Source organism: Carassius auratus, chromosome 26 (assembly GCF_003368295.1).
Source record: "Carassius auratus strain Wakin chromosome 26, ASM336829v1, whole genome shotgun sequence".
NCBI classification, from domain to species: domain Eukaryota; kingdom Metazoa; phylum Chordata; class Actinopteri; order Cypriniformes; family Cyprinidae; genus Carassius; species Carassius auratus.
The window spans coordinates 20978261-20997989 of NC_039268.1; the positions used below are offsets into that span (position 1 = coordinate 20978261).

Sequence of the window (19729 nt, forward strand, 5' to 3'; positions counted from 1 at the left end):
TTTATATATATATATATATGTATATATATATATATATATATATATATATATATATATATATATATATATATATATATATATATATATATATATATATATTTGATATTGTAATATGTATTGGGGAAAAAATATGAAATGCCAGTTTTTAAGGGCTATATTGTTTTAAATATACAGCCTATTTGTATTCAGTCCTTGAATATATATTTCAAAGGTCAAGTAGAAGGAATTCTCATCAACTATATTTGGAATATCTTAGGAATATTATGCTTCATTTTATGCCTAATCATTTGTGTATTTGCGCAGAATGGATAGACACGGTTTATATATACGCTTATTGCAGCACTCTGTGTTCCAGACATTGGTATGTTTAAACTGCAGGTCTGAAAGTACATTATGTGCTAAACTTTGTGCAGAAGGAAACCTGCCACTACCAATAATTTCAAGCATGTTTCAGTTTAGATCTGTGCTATCAAAGATGCATTGATGTGCATTAGAGGTTACATGGATTTGTTGGCAACATACAACAGCAGCGATTCATCTATAGATCGTGAGGGCAGACATGCCGAGTTCATTACTTAAGATCTCCCAAGAGAAGGAGCGAGTGCTATGCCTGTGTAGCCAATTACATAGAAAGACCACTAGTAGCATCTGACTCTGATGGAGGCCGTTTAGTTTTCTCAGATATTTACATTCCCTCCTGTGCTTGTACAGAGAACTGTTATGTCACAGTCATAAACAATTTGACATAACGTTAACATCTTATATACACCATGTTTGAATGGCTCTGCTGTGAAATATAATACAGTATAAAATACCTTTTAAAACCCTTGAGATGTCTAATGTGCAAAACTGTGAAAGGTTGTGAAAAACCCCACAGTTTTTCAGTAGGGTAATATTGTCCCTTAGAATATCATCATAAATGACCCGTGTCGGTTCGTTACATCCATTTTTGCAAATCCTCTGTAGAGGTTTTTGTAGAGGATAAAAAAAAAAAAAAAGTTCAGTATGTGCACTGAAGCACAGAGGACTCGGCCTAAAACTGATATTTAGAGGGCATAATAAAGAATAGATGGTAGATACCAAGCTCTCAGCGCCTTGCAAAAAAGAAAAACCTGCAGTCAAATCTATCAAGTGTAAGTGGCAGTATACGATACTCATTTCCTGAAATGTGAAAGAGACTCTGCCTTTGTTTGTTTCTTTCCTAAAATATTCACACCATGATAATTTGAACACTATTCTTGAAAGTGAACACTGTTTTGCACTTTACTGGAAGTTGCAACGAGCGACTTGTCAAAAGTCATTGGCCACTCTGTTGCAACCATCCATTTTGTTTTAATGCTCTAAGCCTTTCTTGCCCAGGTGACTTCCTTTTCTCAAGGGAGGGCGGAAATTACTCAGGTTGATGTGAATGATTCTATCTGATGGTTAATGGAAAAATATTGGAAAGCCACTTAAGCGAGGAGAAAGGGAAGATGAAAGTGTGGAGTGGATGAAAAGAAGCCTTCAGCATTCTAAGGAGCTATTGAATGTTGCACGCTGGTTGCCTGCTCCATAAAAGGTTCTTTTCGAGAAACGAGGGTCTGACAGAATTATGTTTGGCTATGGCAAGCTGTCAAGTTCACAAACTGACGTGAGGATGTTTGGGTGCGATTTACGGCTTGAGTGGATGTAATCATATCAATGCTATTTTTGAAATGTCATAAATTTTATTTTAAAACACTTTACATTTTTTATGTTTATTCTCAAAGAAGCTGCCGTTATTACTGTTAGTTCACAAAACAGCAAAGTATAAATCATAGATGATTCTTGGGCACCTTCGTTAAAGTGTAACCCATATTTAATGCAGTCTTGATCTTATATTTGCTCTTGGTTTGAGGACATGTCAAGCAGTCTCTCTATTTTGACTATTACCTAATTTGAATAGCTTCTATCAAGTGACAGAACAAAATACTGTAGAATTTGATTTGACATATAATTGAAATGTTAAACTCGTTGGCTATTCTCCTAATTGTGTATGATTGAATAGAAGCATTTAATTACTTTCATTTAACATTGTTTTTCCCTGCTGTGTGAAATTCTATCAACTGTCAACCACCAGTTGAAAACCAATGATATAATAGGATTCTTCTATTTTTGTTAATAAACAAACAAACAAACAAAAAAACAAATAAATAAAAAAATCCTCTATGTTTTTTCCTCATTTAATTTATTTATTTACTTGTGCTATTTGTGTTACTTGCCATATTATTGCAATCCACTATTTTTTTTTTTTTTTTTTTTATTTTTTTTATTTACAGCTTAATTGGTACCACATTAAAGGCACACAAACATATATAAATGTTAAATTATGTACAAATATACAGAATAAATAACTACCATCCACACTTGTACAAAATAAAGCTATGGTGATCTCCCACACAGTAAAACAATTCAAGGCTTAACACAATAATTTGTGTGCATATTTTCTCTATACATATATAGATATATATATTTTTCTTTTCTTCTCCAGCCAGATAATGAAGACAAAACACCCTGCATAATTGTCATGCTGAAAGAAAATAGTCAGATATGATTTGTGTTTTCAAAAGGAACTTTAAACAACACTATTATACAACCTAGAAGAGACACTACTTGGTTTTCCAATGGGAAAAATGGCATAGACTGTGCGGTCCAACAACGTGATTGTCATCAACCACCTTTAAATGGTATTTTAAGTAGTGCAATTATTTTCTTTTCATTTTCTCCAAGGATGCCCAGCAGAGTTTTTGTCCATATCAGAAGCAGTGGAGGTAATGAGCAAGTGGGTCTGTGTGACATGATTTCTGAACAAACTCTCCAGGCGTGTTGAGAATTCCAGGTGAGAGGCCAATTTCAGGCACGATAAATGAGCCCACTCATAAAGTCTGACCTCAGGGTCAAAACAATAGCTGTTTGGCAAGCTACTCGCTCTTGATGACGCCTTATTTATTAATAAATGCAATTTTCAGGCATCTTGCATGCCAAATACAACCATTATTTAATATTTAATGAACAAAAACTGTGTTGGGAATGTTTAATTCAGAACTTAGCAAACCAGGGAATCATTTAACTAAGCATAAATGTTCTGTATGACAGAAAGAAAGAAAAAAATAGAACACAATTTCTTCCATTGCTACAGATAAACAGTGCTTGAAGATCTGTTACGTACATAATAAGAGATACACAGATAGAAATGTGAAGTGACTAGTGACTAGTCTTTCCTACCAAAGAGAATGCATTAACCACAATACACATCAAATGTTCTGGTATCAAAGCCAATCTTGTCCAAAGACAACTGTTTGTGACTTTTTCGGTGCGAAATTTTGTTAGAATGCATAATCCATCATCTGCAATGCTAACGTTAGAGGTCCGCATGAAATAAGTTGTGTCCACGTCAAATGATCGTATCGTGAGGATTGCCTCTACTCTGATGTCATTTTATTATATCTCTTGAGCTAATCAGAACTCAGAATGAACTGTCAAGGCACTTGGAGTATCATTTGTCAAATCAAAGTATATATTGTACTTAGCTCAGTTGAAAGTCGTTTGATGCTCTAAGACTTCTAAATAGTCTGGTTCGGCATGTAAGTTGGCTTTGAGTTCAAAGTACTCGTTTTTAGTCTGTTCCACCATGACCTTCCGTGGCCTTGTATAAACAAGAGTCTCCACTAGTTTAAGTTCCTTGTGGGGGTTGGGGACTTGCATGTCCACCACTGGTTGTAGCTGTGATATGTTTTTCCTGAGATATTCACTGAGGCTGAGCTGTTGGAGCTCCCGTTCCCTTTCTAAGATGTTCTTGTACAAGGAGCTTGCATCTCCCACACTCACAAACTCAGCAGGGTAGTCGGTGACTGCCCTGAACTTCACGTTGGGTCCTGTGAGGAGGGAGTCGCTCTCCTTGTCGAGGATGCTATGGCAGATATGCTTAGGTTTCTCACTGTCGTACTCATCCAACTCATATTCTTTGTGCTGAGAGCAGTAACTAGGGTTTCTGCATACCTGAACAATGGGGCTACGAGAAGGTTCGTCATACATGCCGGGTCCTTGCCTTTCAGTTACGTGGTGGGTGGTCTTCTGGCCATACATGCTGTAGTGCAGGTGGATGGGACTGCTTTCGCGAGGTTGCTCCTCGGATTGTTTCTTCTTAGCCTGTCTACGCCGACGGTGTAGCACAAACACAATGATCCCTGCAGCACAGAAAATGAAGGTCAGGAAGAGGATGAGAAGACTGAGGATGAGCACCGATAGAGGCACTGCTTCTGTCAGAGACCGGAAGAAGCCACTGGTGCTGACTCCTGTTGCAGGCGTGGCTACAATAGCATCCTTGGTGTCTCCCGGTAAGGACCTATAGGTGACCAAGCCAGGACAGAGAACATCATGCTTCAGGTTTCTAACCTCAGCAGTAGACAGTTTTTGAGGGGTGTGGCATAGGATGGTACCCATTACAGTGTCCTTGCTTAGCTTTTCCACCCACTGTTTGAGGCTGACTAAATCACAAGTGCAGTCCCAGGGATTGTCCTCAAGATAAATTTGCTCCAAATAATTGAGCTGGTCCAACACATTACTCACCGGTAAGTGCATGAAGACATTTTTCCTTAGGTTCAATCTCACCAAGGGCACATTACGAAATATCTGTGCAGGGAGAGTGTTGAGCAGATTGTTGTTTAGGAACAGAAGCTTTAGATTTGTCAAAGGGTTGAACGATCCAGCCTCAATGTCTTTGATGACATTATGCTCCAAGTACAAGTATTCCAAATTGTGGAGGCCAAGAAACATTGTTGCTGAGATTTTCTCTATCCTGTTTCCATTCAGGTACAGTTTTTTCAAATTGCTCAAACTCAGAAAGGTTTCATTGTCAATGTAGTCTATCTGGTTGTTCGCCAAATTGAGCAGTTCCAGACTGTCGTACGTCACAAAGTCATACTTGAAAAGTCGCTGTATCATATTTCCTGTCAAAAACAGCTTGGTTGGGCTTTGTTCAAGAATACCTATATCAGATATCCTTTGAATGCCTCGGTCCTCGCAGTGCATTAAGAAACCCATGCTTTGGGGAGGACAAGAGCACATTGGCACGCAAAATGTCCCTAGGCCATTTGCAGGTGTGGGTACTTTTGTGCCATCGTTGACATTCGGTATCTGAACAACCTTGGTGGATGGGGTAACCACCATGTCTAGAGACTTTGATGGCTCTTCGAGATTGATGTCAGCATGAGAGGGACAAAGTAAATCCCTTTTGACTCTGGCCAAAGAAATGCCCCTAAGATCCTCAGGCTTTTTGCAAACCACCTCACCGATAGACGACTGTGCCCGCATGTTCTCGATCCAGACCTTCAAATGCAAGATTTCACAATTGCACATCCAGTCATTGTCCTCCAACAGGAGCTCCATGATACGACCAATATGCTCCAGGAAACCAACGTACGGCAGTGTCTGCAGCTTGTTCCCACGCAGATCCAAATGTGTCAGAGGCACAAACCGGAAAATGTTGCTTGGAAGGAACTCAATGGAGTTGTCATTGAGGATCAGAACTTTAAGACGGACAAGCTTGCTGAAGGCCCCAGGCTCCACGACCCGGATGAAGTTGGTGTCAGCCTGAAGGTATTCCAAATTTACCAAACCGTGAAATGTGTCCTCCTTCAGCATGACCAGGAAATTGCTGTTTATGTGCAGCTTTCTTAGGGATCCCAGTGCACTAAAAACGCCAGGTTCAAGCTCCTGTATGCTGTTTAAACCAAGATGTAAGGTGACGGCGTTCTTGAAAGCCTCCATATCTTCTGTAAGTAATTCCACCAAGTCATTTTTATACAGGTTTAAATGCAAAGGCATATCTGATGGGACCTTCACATCTGAGATTTTGCTTATGTTTCTGTCTTCACAGTTCATGTACAAGTGTCCATCTTTCTCTTCACAGTTGCACAAAGATGTGCAAGCTCCACCGTACAATGACTTAGGCTCAGTATCTCCAAAACTAGCACCAGCAAAAAAGGAGCAAACAAAAATGATCCTGGCCAGCATTTTTTTTTTTTTCTTCCTTGTATCTAAAAAGACAACACAGGGGGAGAGAAGGAAAGGTAATTACTTAGTGCATTAAGCAATCTCATAAAATAACACAGAATTATGAGGAGTATTGCAAGTTCACAATGCTGAATCTAATGAAATAAACAAGCGAAAAAAAATGTGCCTAAATAAAGATATTTACAGGTTTATAATTTTTTAAGCTTTTAAAAGCATCCTCTTCCTTGCATTTTATTATTGTATATTATTATTTTTATTGCATATTATTATTATTATTATGCATTTTATTATTGCACTGGAACACTAGAATATTTTATATGGTAACTAACACTGTAATATTCCTAAATGAATAATTTAGTTGCGTCACTGATGATGATGATAATAGTGATAATTATATCACATTACATACTTAGATAAATAATTAAGTATCTAAAATTACTGGAATAATTACATTCTAATCAAGAGACAGACTTGTGCTTATGTCGCTCATAATTTGTAGATCAAACAACCAAACAAACTCAACTTTTTTCTTTCTTTTTCTACACAGTAAAGCAAAGCATGTGTATGCATGCATAGCCTATATTTTACTTTACAACTTAACATCAGTCCTCAGCAACAGACATCCTGTGAGATTTTTCTGTGCATAATTACAATGGCTTTCCCGACCATGTTACCTCAAACATGTGGATGAGTGTGCTTTAAGATATGTGTCCTTTAATCATCTCGCTATGCAAACAATTATGTCTAAGAATTAATTTGAATGAAACGGAAAAGTCAATGATCTCAGTATTAACAGGTTCTTCCACATTAATGTTACATATATTTTCTCTTCAACATTCAATAATTGCCTTTGTCTTATTTGTAGGGTTGGAGCCAAGAACAGGTTCTTAATCAGAACAGGTTATTTACTGGAACAGAATTACCGTTAATGTTTCATGTGCATGCATTTTTGTGCTGACTCAGCACCATGGTATTTTCATTGCATCTTTCACTAATCACTATTTAGCAGCACTATTCTTTTGAGCAATCATCGACTCTTATGGTCTTATACATTTTTCTATTTATTTTTTTTTTTATATATATCATATTATTCAAAAATAATTAAAATAAGTAAACAAATTAATGCAATTAATTATTGGACTGCATTTATGCCTCCTAAAGAAAACAAATGTATAAATAAATAATAACATATTTTGCAAATCTAATCATTTGACAAAATATTTCTTCATCAAAAGTCTCAAAAATGCTTTAATGAATATGTGAGGAACCTGAATTGTTAAATTCATATGATTCATATGACTACTTTGTTGTCAATTTCTTATTTTGGGAGATTTCAGGATTTCAGGAGAAATATCTGAGGGAGATGATCATGATGAAGACCATCTTCTCACACTGTATCCAGTTTTGCTCAGATGATACTAAAATCTGCAATCAAAAGAGATTTGAATGAACATTCTATGAAAATTCTTCCAAGACCAAATGATCTGGTCTGCTTTATATCTGTATATTCTATATGCTAAATGTCAAAGATGGTTTTATTTGTATCTCTGTTTGATTTTTTTTTTTTTTTTGTCTTCAAATTAACTTTATGAGACACGTCGAGGACAAAGTTGATATTTACATGAACAAAAAAAAAAAAAATCCCCGGAGCAACCTCTTCCTCATACATTTCCACTGAAGAAAAATAACCACACACTATTCTTCATTATATTATAATGCCATTTAAACAACATTACACAGTTCCATGCAAATTAACGGAAACATAAAACACCCCAGAGTCCCAGAGAATCTGCAAGGAATGAAAGGCTTCCCAGTTGTATTGACATTAAATCAAACATTGAACGGTCCGGCATGCCACATGACACCGACAGACTGCGTGCGCTGACAGCTGTGAGCAAACACAGTGTGTGAAGACAACAAAGATGTTTTTTTCAACTCTCTTGAGGATGCAGGTAGAATGGCAGTGGAAGGGGGTGGTGGCATAAATAAAATTAGATTAAAAGATTACAAAAACTGTGGAGAATATGAATGCTTTGAATGTCATGCTAGATGACAGGACAAAGACGAAAAAAAATACATGGTCCCATTCCTATTTTTAGCAAGCAGTGTGTGGCTGACAGTGAAGAGAGAATTTGTGGTCCATTAGAAGCCAGTGAAGCCTACATATTGCGCTCTCATGCATTTAAGCAGGACCTAATATACATCTACTTAACTATCTATATACACACATACGCACATAGAACTCGACTCGTGACTTCTCATGCCTCAGGTTTACACCCAACCTGCCTGTATGACCCGCTCCACACATCCTTGGAGGGGAATGAGAACATCTGTCCTGATACAGCAAATTTTCCTGGCTTTCTCTTGCATGGTTAGCCAAAGCATATAGGCTATCCCATAGGAAAGACAAATCACAAATGAGATCTTTTTGATCTCTCAGTTGTTTCTCTTGCTACACAGTAAGGAGATTAAATGTAGAACAAATGGAGATGTTTGCTTAAGGCTTCTTCTATACTGAGAAAAAAGACTGTATAATCTGAAATCCACTTGTAGGGAAAGAATCCCAATAATGGCATGCCCTGATTGCTCAAGAAAACACAGTATAACATTTATGTAGCCAAATAAGAACAATTGACACAATTGTTGACTACAGAATGGATATGAAGTTGTAAAATAAATGTGGATATACTAAATAAACAAATAAAATAATAATAATAATAATAATAATAATAATAATAATAATAATAAAATAGTTGTTTCTTTCTTAGCCTTTTCTCTTTTAGCATTTAAAGGGGGGGGGGGGGGGTGAAATGCTCGTTTTCACTCAATATCCTGTTAATCTTGAGTACATATAGAGTAGTACTGCATCCTTCATAAATCCAAAAAGTCTTTAGTTTTATTATATTCATAAGAGAAAGATAGTCTGTACCGATTTTTCCCGGAAAAACACGACCGGCTGGAGGCGTGACGTGTGGGCGGAGCTAAAGAATCACGAGCGCGAGTAGACTTTTGCGTCGAGAGCGTTTGGAAGCTGTGACATTACCTTGAGGACAAAACCATCATCCAAAACAAACCATGGCTTACAGTCAGATTCAGACATTTATTTATGATCCAGAATCAGATCCAGAGGCTGAAACTGAACGAAAGCAGCAGCAGCAACGACTCGCTCCGAGCGGGGCTCGAACCCGGGTCTCCGGCATGGGAGGGGACGCACTAACAAGGAGGCAGAGATATTTGAAGCAGTTTTACTCACCGCCTGCGGTTCCAACACACGATCGTGACCCTTTTTCCTTGGGATTGCATCATCCTTAAGAAATAAACGATACGTAAATCCGTCGTCAAACTGGGCCTTGTGAACAAGCATCTTCGAAATGCAGGAAACAAACAAAAACACTTGCACAACTCCGTTGATGCTCTGTAAAAATAAACTCCATCCACTGGTCCCTTAATGCTGTTTCTCTTTTGGTAATCTGGGCAGGGTTGTCTTGCCCTGGCAACCAAAAACACACTTCTTTTGTGACTTTTCGCGACGCTCTCGCTCTGATTAGTGAAGTCTGTTGTGCTCTCAGTGCTCTGCTATACGGGAGCGCGCGCTCTTCCGGCAGACGTGCCCTTAGCACCCATATAAGGAAATTCCGCTCCATCTAACGTCACACAGAGCCATACTCGAAAAAAACTTTCCGAAACTTGTGACAAACCGGAAGGAGTATTTTTGGAACAGAAATACTCCTTCAAACGTACAACTTAATTTTTGAAACTCTGTCCATCTTTAGCATGGGAATCCAACTCTTTAACAGTGTAAAAAACTCAGTATGCATGAAATAGCATTTCACCCCCCCTTTAAAGAAGAAAATTGTTTCTTTTTTTTTTTTTTTTTTCAAGGTTGAATTGTTCAGAAAATGTATCTGTTCCGGGTATATTTATTTGTTTAAGTTTATATTGAAATCTAAGGCTTGGTCTTTTCATCATCAATCCTAAGCACAATTTTAATAGCACTGGTTCTTTTTTCAAACTACAAAAATAAAAAGCAGGAAACCTCAGTCAAACAACTGAAATATTAAAGACATCTATTTTGGTAATTCTTTTCAATAATTATTGTCATTTTGTTTAATTCAAATACATTCTGAGGTTTCTGATTTATTTTTGGAATAACAAGTTGATCATAGGAAAGATCTTATGTCACGCACGTCCATGATGTCTAAGAGAAACAATTGAGATATTAGAGAGATTTTATGTGTGATTTTTCTTGTTCTTTTATGTTCTTAAACAGGTGACAAACTTTGAATTTCATAGATGACAACTACATAAATAAATAAATACATACGATTGGTGTAGAAATGTATTTTTCACTTCCGATCACTAAGAGATTTTCCTATTAATTACAAAATAGCAATTTACACATTTTGACAAAGAATTAAATCACATTTTCTTGTAAAGTATACTCTTTGTTTTATTTACAACTGCGAAAAATCCTTTTCCACAATGTACAAACACAGTAACTTGTTTGTTCCAACTGAAGTGACACATGACAGAGAGAATGGAAGACATCCAAATATCAATACTGTATCCACCCCACATCATGCACACACACACACACACACACACACATATACATATATATATATATATATATATATATATATATATATATATATATATATATATATATATATATATATATATATATATATATATATATATATATACATATGCTAAGTTGCCAGTTCCTCTGAAAAACTGACAACAATGCAGACTCCCAGAAGAAGAATCCATCGGAGCAGCACATGGTGAATGTTTGATGACATTGTTTGATGTTATATGTCCCGTGAAATGTTCAAATAAATTAAAGTAAAGAAGAATAACCCTCAAGGCTATTTTGTATGAGTCTAGTGAACTTGTTTGTGGCTGAGAGCTTCATATATCCATAACAGAGGAAATCTAGTGTGCGCTTCTTGCTTCTACTATCTTATCTTGGCATCACAATTCAGTGTCCTTTGTTTTGAGGCAATCCATTTTTTGTACGCTCCCATATGTGCGGTTTACCCTCCAATGTTGAATTTCAATTGCTTCCAAGCCTACAGCAACACAAGCATCTTTCAAAGACAAATAATCTCTACACAACTAACTATAAATTGCAAAGTAAAGTTCCTTGGGTTCTTTTTTTTTTTTTATATATATATATATATCTGGAGCTCATTGACATTTTAGTAGGATCTCATGATGCTAACCTTTTTAAAAAGGAAATTATATTTGATCCAATCCCCAGTGAAGTATTGTTTGTGGGCATTGTCTTGCTTGAGCAGGTTGAGAGAATGGCGGCTGTCTCGGACACATTTCTAAGGGGTGGTCATTTATTATTTATCTGATCAGTAATGAAACACCACCAGAACAAGGTTGACCAATGAAGCATGGCAATCAGTGGCTGTGTTCCTGTCACACAGGAGCAAATCTATTGTTTGAACCAACCACAAATTTGCATAATCTGATTACCATATGCTATTTAAAGGACATATACAACTTTAATTTTCCTAGACTTTTGCAAGTATTGTGTTATCTCTCATGTCTTCTGTGAAGCTGGTGTCAAATCATTTCAGTCCGCAGACTGTGAACATGACGAACGTGACATTTCTACATGACAACGCAGTTTAGGGTTGCAACCTCATTCCAGGTAGAATAATTTAGGTCTAGTGAGCTTCCATTATACAAGAATGTTAAAAGATCAGGACACTCAGGCGCCAGACCAGTTAATATCCACACCCAATGTTATAACATGGGATAATTTGGGGTTTTCATTGTCCTTAAAGGGTGGATGTATAATTTTGATCCAAACAACGGAAACATTTGATGTTTTTATGAATAAAATTTGGCTCTGTTTCAAAACCCACTTAGTGATCTTGTTGTCTATTACCTAAAGTAGACACAGCACTGAAAATAAATTAATTAATTATATATATGAACATCAAATATGCAGAAGTTGCTGGAAAACCAAAGAACATGCAGGAGCTAGAAGATTTTTTCAGTTTAACTGCCCAGGACCAACAAGGGACTCATGAACAACTATCATAAAATGAGTCGTTTTTATAAATTCAGTTATTATTTGTATTGTGGAGTATATGTAAACATCTGTTATGTGAAATAGCTTATTCAGGACATTACAAAATAAAAATCAATAAACAACACATTTCATGATTCCTCTTTTTTTTTTCTTCAGTTATTATCATTTTGCACATTGTATGTAAAGTTATCAGCACAACTTTACAACTATATATAGTTTGCCGTTTTTGTGTATTTATTATTGTAATTTCTCTCACTTCTGTCTCAAGTTGGTTGTAGGGCATTATTGTTTAATTTTCTCTGCCATGCTATCAATGGGTCCTTTGAATTTGGGTAAAACAAGTTATCTTAGAAGGCAGCATAATGTTGTAGTTAATATTTTGGAACAACCTTAGTGTTTTGAGTGCACTTATGATGCCTTTGTAGGTTTTGGATCCTATGGATCATCACTGGACATCACATTTATCTTTTGCTCTATATAAAATGAATGCATTTCTAGGCAGGAGCAGAAGTAGTGCAGTGGGCTTTCTTTCAAATGTGTTGCTAAACAAATGTGCTATAATTATTTCACAGGAAATCAAGCCATTAGGTCTATCGGTTGAAACCGGATATGCTCACGCAAACAAACATCTGCATGTAACAGATGCACCTCTCCCTGCAAATCAACATCACAACATGATGTTGTTCTCACTTTTTCTGCTCTCCATTTGATTTTCCCCTTCACTAGAGTTTATTCAAATAGACCACGCTTCTGTGATCCCATTTTATTGGTACATGCTACAGTAAGTCAAGCATCTCTGTTGCTTATAGTTTGGGTTAGTGAATTCAACGAACCCTTGACCAAAAGTATTACAATTTGATGCAAAACTCATGCTATTGTTATTGCTCATGCTAAGAGGTGCGCTAAGTGACTGAATGTTTTTGTGCAATAATAAAAAGCAGACCATAATATCATATTGCATAAACAAGCACCATTCATATATTCTAAAGAAAAACAAAGTATCAGTCTGTCTGAAATGGTGTTAGATTACATGTATTCAAGCAAGTGCGTGACTTGTTCAAAACTTTCTATAACTTCTCTGGTCACTAAAGCAAATGATGTGGAAAAATGACAGCAGTGGGTCTGACACAGAGTTGACATATTCAATTTATATAGCGCTGGATCTCTAGATGAATCATATGAGTGTTCACGTCGTTCAGCTCTGTGAATTCAGTTTGCCTGAAGCTTATGAAAATGACTGTGGCTAATGAGATAAATGCAGAAGATATTACAGAGATGTAATCATTTAATAAAACAATCATCACTTTTAACAGCTTTTCAGCCCTTTTTCTTTTATTGCATTTAAAGCTAGATTTATTCTTAAGTCAGAAGATTATTTTGCACATTGTGTGCCATTAAACGTGTGATATTATTCAGGAAGCAAAGTTATTATGGAAGATGTAAATATGTTGACTTTAACTAACTTGTTTAGCAAGATTATCTTCAAACTTATGCTCTGCTATGACATTAGTTTACTTGAAATAAAAAAATATATATATATATATATATATATTTCTAAAGAGAAAATGCAGTAATGCTTTACAATAAGGTATCCATCATTAGCAATAATAGATTAACTAACATTAACAGTAAGCAATATTTATATTATACTATGTATACATTTCACAATTGCATATAAACAAGCAACACATTCAATTGAACATTAGAAAAAAAAATATTCCAATGATTATTAAAATAATAATAATACTTTTTGCTAAACTAATTTAACAAATATTATTTTTAATTAATACATGCATGAAATTAACTATCTACTACTTAAAAATACAGTAGAATTATTATTCTTAACTTCTATTACAGTAGAAGTTATTCTGTACATTTTCAAAGTAATTCTGTAATAAAACTATCTGCAGTTGCTCCTTCCTCCAGCGTTTCTCCCAATTTGGACAAAAAAAAAAAAAAAAAAAAAAAAAAGGATTTCAATGTTATCCAGACTCAAATAAATCTGAACTGCACAATGTGTATCCACTAGAGAGACTCACATTTATTTACAAGGGCAACCATTATCTCAAAGCAGGGAAAGAAGATCGATGATTTAATTTTCTCAGTGTCGTTTTCATCAACAGACAGATACTAGAGATCCATTTCTTTCAAACAAAGTTAAAACTAGTTGTTAGTAGCATGGAGAGCGTTATTACTACTATTGCTCATACATGGGTCAAGGGTTTGTTTAAACTCTAAGTACTAAAATATGGCATATAACTCATCCAGCACAAATTACAATCATGAAGGAGTCAAGTTGGGTGCTATTACTTTTTCCGAAGCAATTAGACTTATGCTATTCACCAGGTGGTCGATAAAAAAAAATAAAAAAATAAAAAAGCATTCCAGACGGTTATTGAGGGAAGGACCCGAGCCATTTCAAAAGATATGAAAAAGGGCTCTTTAAACTTGGGTCAGTAAACAGCCACCTAGCAACTATTCAGAACACCTTAGCAACCACAGAGAAATCCAGTATAACAAAACTCTGAACTTAGCGCCCAAAGCAATGCCCCTGCAACCACCTTCAGCACTTTAAAGCATTCGATCAGATAAGCAGCACTAAAAATGTAGTCCTTATTACAATGCTGTTTTACATTACTTGGTACCGTTTTAATATGGCAATGAAACACATACAGAACATTGGTTCCCGGGACTTTTGAGAACTGGAGCTTGTAGCCTGGAATTTCTCATTCTAAATTAAATGAAAATCATATTGTTTACTCACTTACACAAAACAATATATTGATTAAAATTTTCTAAGACACTTTTTGTTGGTAAAAGTCATATGCCTTTTACCTTTTGTTTTACGTTGGTAAAAGTCATATGCGAGTTAAATATCATCAAATATCGTTGTGATGTACACCTGAGAACACAAAGGCCTGCATAATGAGCTGCATAATGAGCTGCATAATGAGCTGCATAATGAGCCGTTCAGTCAGCTGTGTCACTGAGAGAGAAGAGTTACAAGAAAGACTGTGAGAACAAAATATATTCAATTATCCCACAACATAATTTAATATCTACTTGGGGGAGCAGTTAAACAGTTTATTAGGAACAATAAAATCTGACTAACACCTTTATTGTTATTATTATCATCATAATTATTATTATTATTAATGTTGAAAATAGCTGATTATATATATTTATTTCATGTTTTTTTATTTTTTTTATGGGGGATAAATTGAAAAAAGAGCATGGTGTTACATTTGTTCCAGTTACATTTTTTTTTTTTTACATTTATTATTTACATCAAGCTTTTGAATGGTATAGTATTGTATATTGTTATTTAAAACTTTATAATATTTCAAAGTAGACCCTTTACAGATTCGATTGATCTGAGTTTTTTTTCGGGGTTATCAGGAGAAAATGCCTCATAACGCGTTAATCGACTTCAGAGGGTTAACAAACTGGATTGAGCTGAATAATTACACTGTGTCTTCTGTAGGGCTGTTGTATAGTTGAATTGAATTTATTTGTTTAATTCTGCAGTATCGACACTATTATTGAACTAAACTGAATCAACTGACTCAAGCTGAATATCAGCATTATTGCCGTCTGTAGAGCTGCATACAGCTGAATTGAACTTGTTTCTTAATTGATGAACGTTACAAAGTTACTGAACTGAAATGATTCAAGCTGAGTAAGGACAGTACTGTCTTCTGTTGAATTGCTTATAGCTGAGTTGAACTTCTTTCGCAATTGATGAATTTTGCACAGTGTTGATTCAGTTCAGTGTCATTATTCAGCTCAATTCAGTCTGAATTATGAATTATTAACTGAATTATGCTGACAATATTGTCTACTGTAGTGATTATTTAGATTTTGTTTTTCTTATTTTTTATAATTGATGCATTTTGCAAAGTCAACATTTATTAAACTGAACTGAATCAATATTGAACTGATTTGAACTGAATAGTATCACTATTGCATTCTTTAGAGCTGCATTTAGCTAACTTGGACTTATTTCCTAATTGATGAACTTCACAATTCAGTTCAGTGTCATTATTCAGTTCAATTCAATTCAGTGTTTATTCAGTTCACCTGAATCCACACTGATCTGAATTGAGAATAATGAAGCTACTGTCTTCTGAAGGGCTGCCTTATCATATTAGATCACACTTGCATCATTAATCGTTATTTTCTTGCTTTTTACTGTGAAGCTGCTTTGAAACACTCCTTATTGTATAAAGCACTGAAAAAAGGTAACTTGATTAAATTGCACACATCGATCACTTTGGATGAGATGTAGCCAGGTATCAAGATCCGATGTAGGATTCCCAGCTTGTTTTGACACACCAGTGTTGTTTGTGTCCGTGTTGAGCATGTAAGCGCACAGCTCTCAATAAAGGGAAGTAACCTCCAACAGATTGTTGCAGGTTGCATCCGCAGCATGCCACTGGGGGACCATAACATCCAGTGCAGGGGAATGAGGGATGGAGAGATGAAGAGAAAGAGTGTACACTGGGCTTGGGGCAAAGGGATGAGCGAATCAGTGACGCTCCATTTTACCCTGCGCAAATCAGTGGACTAGCGCAGATGGCCCCTTCATTGTGTCTGTGGCACTATGGAGGAAATGATGTTCTCGCCCCAGGGAGACGCCACAACACCCACATATAAGAACAGAGGCGAAAGAAAAGGCACACAGTCCTGTGAAGCTAATAAACTCGCCCACTCGATATTGAGTGTCATAGTGGGTTTAGCCTTCACTGTTAATAAAACTATACAGTTTAACCGCCATGTTTGATTGATTTTACAATTGCACATGCATGTAAAATCCCTCTTTTTTTTTTTTTTTTTTTACTTCTAAGATAGACAAAAATCATTAGACTGATGATATTGATGATTTAATCATCTCCTACAGTGCAGTTGCAACAGTTTTCCACACTCTTAAAAATAAAGGTTCCTTAATGAAATGAAGAACCTTTAACATCCATAGAACATTTCTATTGCACAAAAGGTTATTTATGGATCCTCAGATTATTGAAATATCATTCACACTAAGAATAAAAGGTTATTTTAAGAACTATGAACATAAATTGTTTTTCTAATGCATAAGAAAACTATTATTTTAACAGTTTAAGATCACAAATTTGTCTCAGTTTGGAGTTATTTGACACATGCAAAACATGCTGTCCAATTAAAAGTGCAGTAAAACATCCAAAGTGGCAGGTGTGTCAGAAAAGAACATGTTAGAGTATGAAAAAAGCATTGCATACATTCATGTTAAATAACTGTGGTCTACCTCAAAAAGAAATCCAAACAAGTATGACATCAATCTGAAATTTATTAATAATCATTTCTTTAAAAGGAAAATTCATTCAATAAAAGACTTGTACTTACATGTATGCACTTTCAATTTACATTTAATAGGTTTGCACTGTATGTTCCCTGGGAATCAAACCCATGACCTTGATGTCGCTAGCGTCACACTCAGCCAGTTAAGCTACTAAACATGATACCTAAATGCTATGTGTTTTCAATTTAAAAAAGTTCAGACTAATTCATTATTCACATTAATCCTATCTGTCTGTGTATTTGCACAATGTCTTGCATTTATTAAAATAAAAGTTTAATAACTTCAACATCTTAGTCACAGTTTGAAACCTCTCTACACATAACAACAGATTTAAAGTGGACTGCACATCTATTTCTCGTGGGCTTTTAGAGAGTGTGCTGCAAACTCTGTCTCTCCAGACATTAAATGAGGACTTCTGTGTGTAGGTCTGCCTGAACACTTGTGAGTGTGTGTGTCTATGCCTTTGTGTAAATGTGACTTTGAAGGCGAGCATCTGTGCTGCAGACGACTACATCACAATGAAGTCACATGAGTTTCATTTACAGGGACTGCATTTGCAGGGAATGAGAAAATATAAGTACATTAAACCTTATAAGGGTTTATATACCTTGAGATCACAGGAGTCAGTGTTACATTAGCACTGTCTATTGTACTTTTGCAATGCGTTCGGTTTCATATATATATATATATATATATATATATATATATATATATATATATATATATATATATATATATATATATATATATATATATATATATATATATATATAGTAACGGAAGGTGCATTAGAAAATAGCTGCTCAAATGAGAAACAAGTGATGTGCATTTTGCGGTCTAGGCATCGTGCCAACCTGTATGTCCTAAAACAAATGTTTAATGATACATAATCCATGGCATCTGCTGTAATAGGCTTCCACCTAGCATTAAACCTAAACACTTTCGGTCGACACCGACACTAAAATAATCACACTGCTTTGACTTTGGATGTGTCATTAGTAAACCTCTCTTACCCAAATTACGCAGCGCAGGAGTCTTTGTAGCTCTGCTTGGCCAAGTTATCTGTGCTTTGTGGATCAAACAAAACCACCCAGTTTTGTAGCACAAACCGGACGCCTGGACTTCTCAAAAGGCTTCCCTGGCACGGAAGAGCCCACCGCGCAAAAAGACGCATGGAACAAGTCCAGATCCAACTTGCCCTGAGCTCTCCATCGCGCAGTGGGTTGTTTTAATATTCATTTACGTGTCCAGTCGCGATGTTCAGATATGTTGCGCCCGCATTTCTTGGGCTCCACGTTTCAGTGTTCAGCTAGTCCAGTGGCCGAAACTAAAAGTCCGTAATTAATATTCAACTGTCCGCGTCGCTTCGGAGAGCGCCTGACCCCAGCGGTTTCTTACTGAAGGTGTAGAGGAGGCACAGATTCTCCAGCCTCACGATCTGCCCAGTGAATGAGCTTGTGCTGGAGCTTCACTTCACTAGAGCTCCTCCCTCCGTACAGTCAAAGGGGCTATCGTGACTCCTTATGGAGAGGAGAAAGAGAGAGAGAGACGAGTCCTGAACGCATCCTTGTGCAGCACTTCTGCGGGAGTGTGAGCTTTGAGTATCCTCCTCGGCCATTATATGATAGCTTACCTTCTGAACACCCGAGTGAAGCTGTCACACTCTTTACTGTAGTGAATGTGTCTGGGGTTTATTTCAACGTGCACTTCTGAATCATACACTGAAGGGTTGACTACACAATATTGCTTAGGGAACAGATACTGTTAACTGCACACACATTGCTGTGGTGGGGAATGGTGTCACACTACACGGTAGAAGTTTCCATTGGTTTAAACCCGTATCTAGTTTATAATATGGATTTTATTATTATTATTATTATTATTATTATTATTATTATTATTATTATTATTATTATTTATTTATTTATTTATTTATTTATTTATTTTTACAGTAATTTAAACAACTGAGGCACATTGTGACTATTTGGGGTAAACTTTCAAAATGACAAATCTGTCATTAAGTAAAATAAAACAAAGTTAAATTACATTGTTTAGAAATTAATTAAAATAAATAAATGAATAAAATGATAGATAGATAGATAGATAGATAGATAGATAGATAGATAGATAGATAGATAGATACTGTACCTACTGTTCATATAAAGACATACAACATATGTGTGAACCATTGCTTTGAATAACAAATGCCATAACTGTATAAATGTATACATTTAAAATAAAAAAGTATGACAACTTGCCTCAACCTGACATTAATGAAAACTAGTTTTGTTCTGAGAACTTCAGGT

The 19729-nt window shown here is 35.8% G+C and overlaps 1 protein-coding gene across 1 annotated transcript; it reads right to left on the minus strand.

The window, feature by feature from the left end:
• Positions 1–2220: 2220 nt before the first annotated feature.
• Positions 2221–19074, minus strand: slitrk6 (SLIT and NTRK-like family, member 6). Its single transcript, XM_026204776.1, has 2 exons — positions 18437–19074; positions 2221–6056 (listed from the first exon to the last, which is right to left on the minus strand). The coding sequence occupies exon 2, from the start codon at positions 6031–6033 to the stop codon at positions 3550–3552; it is 2484 nt and encodes an 827-aa protein (XP_026060561.1). The 5' UTR covers positions 6034–6056; positions 18437–19074; the 3' UTR covers positions 2221–3549.
• Positions 19075–19729: the final 655 nt, after the last annotated feature.

Bases quoted from the DNA above. Each gene is read 5' to 3' on its own strand.
- slitrk6 (XM_026204776.1), bottom strand. From the start codon at position 6,033: ATGCTGGCCAGGATCATTTTTGTTTGCTCCTTTTTTGCTGGTGCTAGT.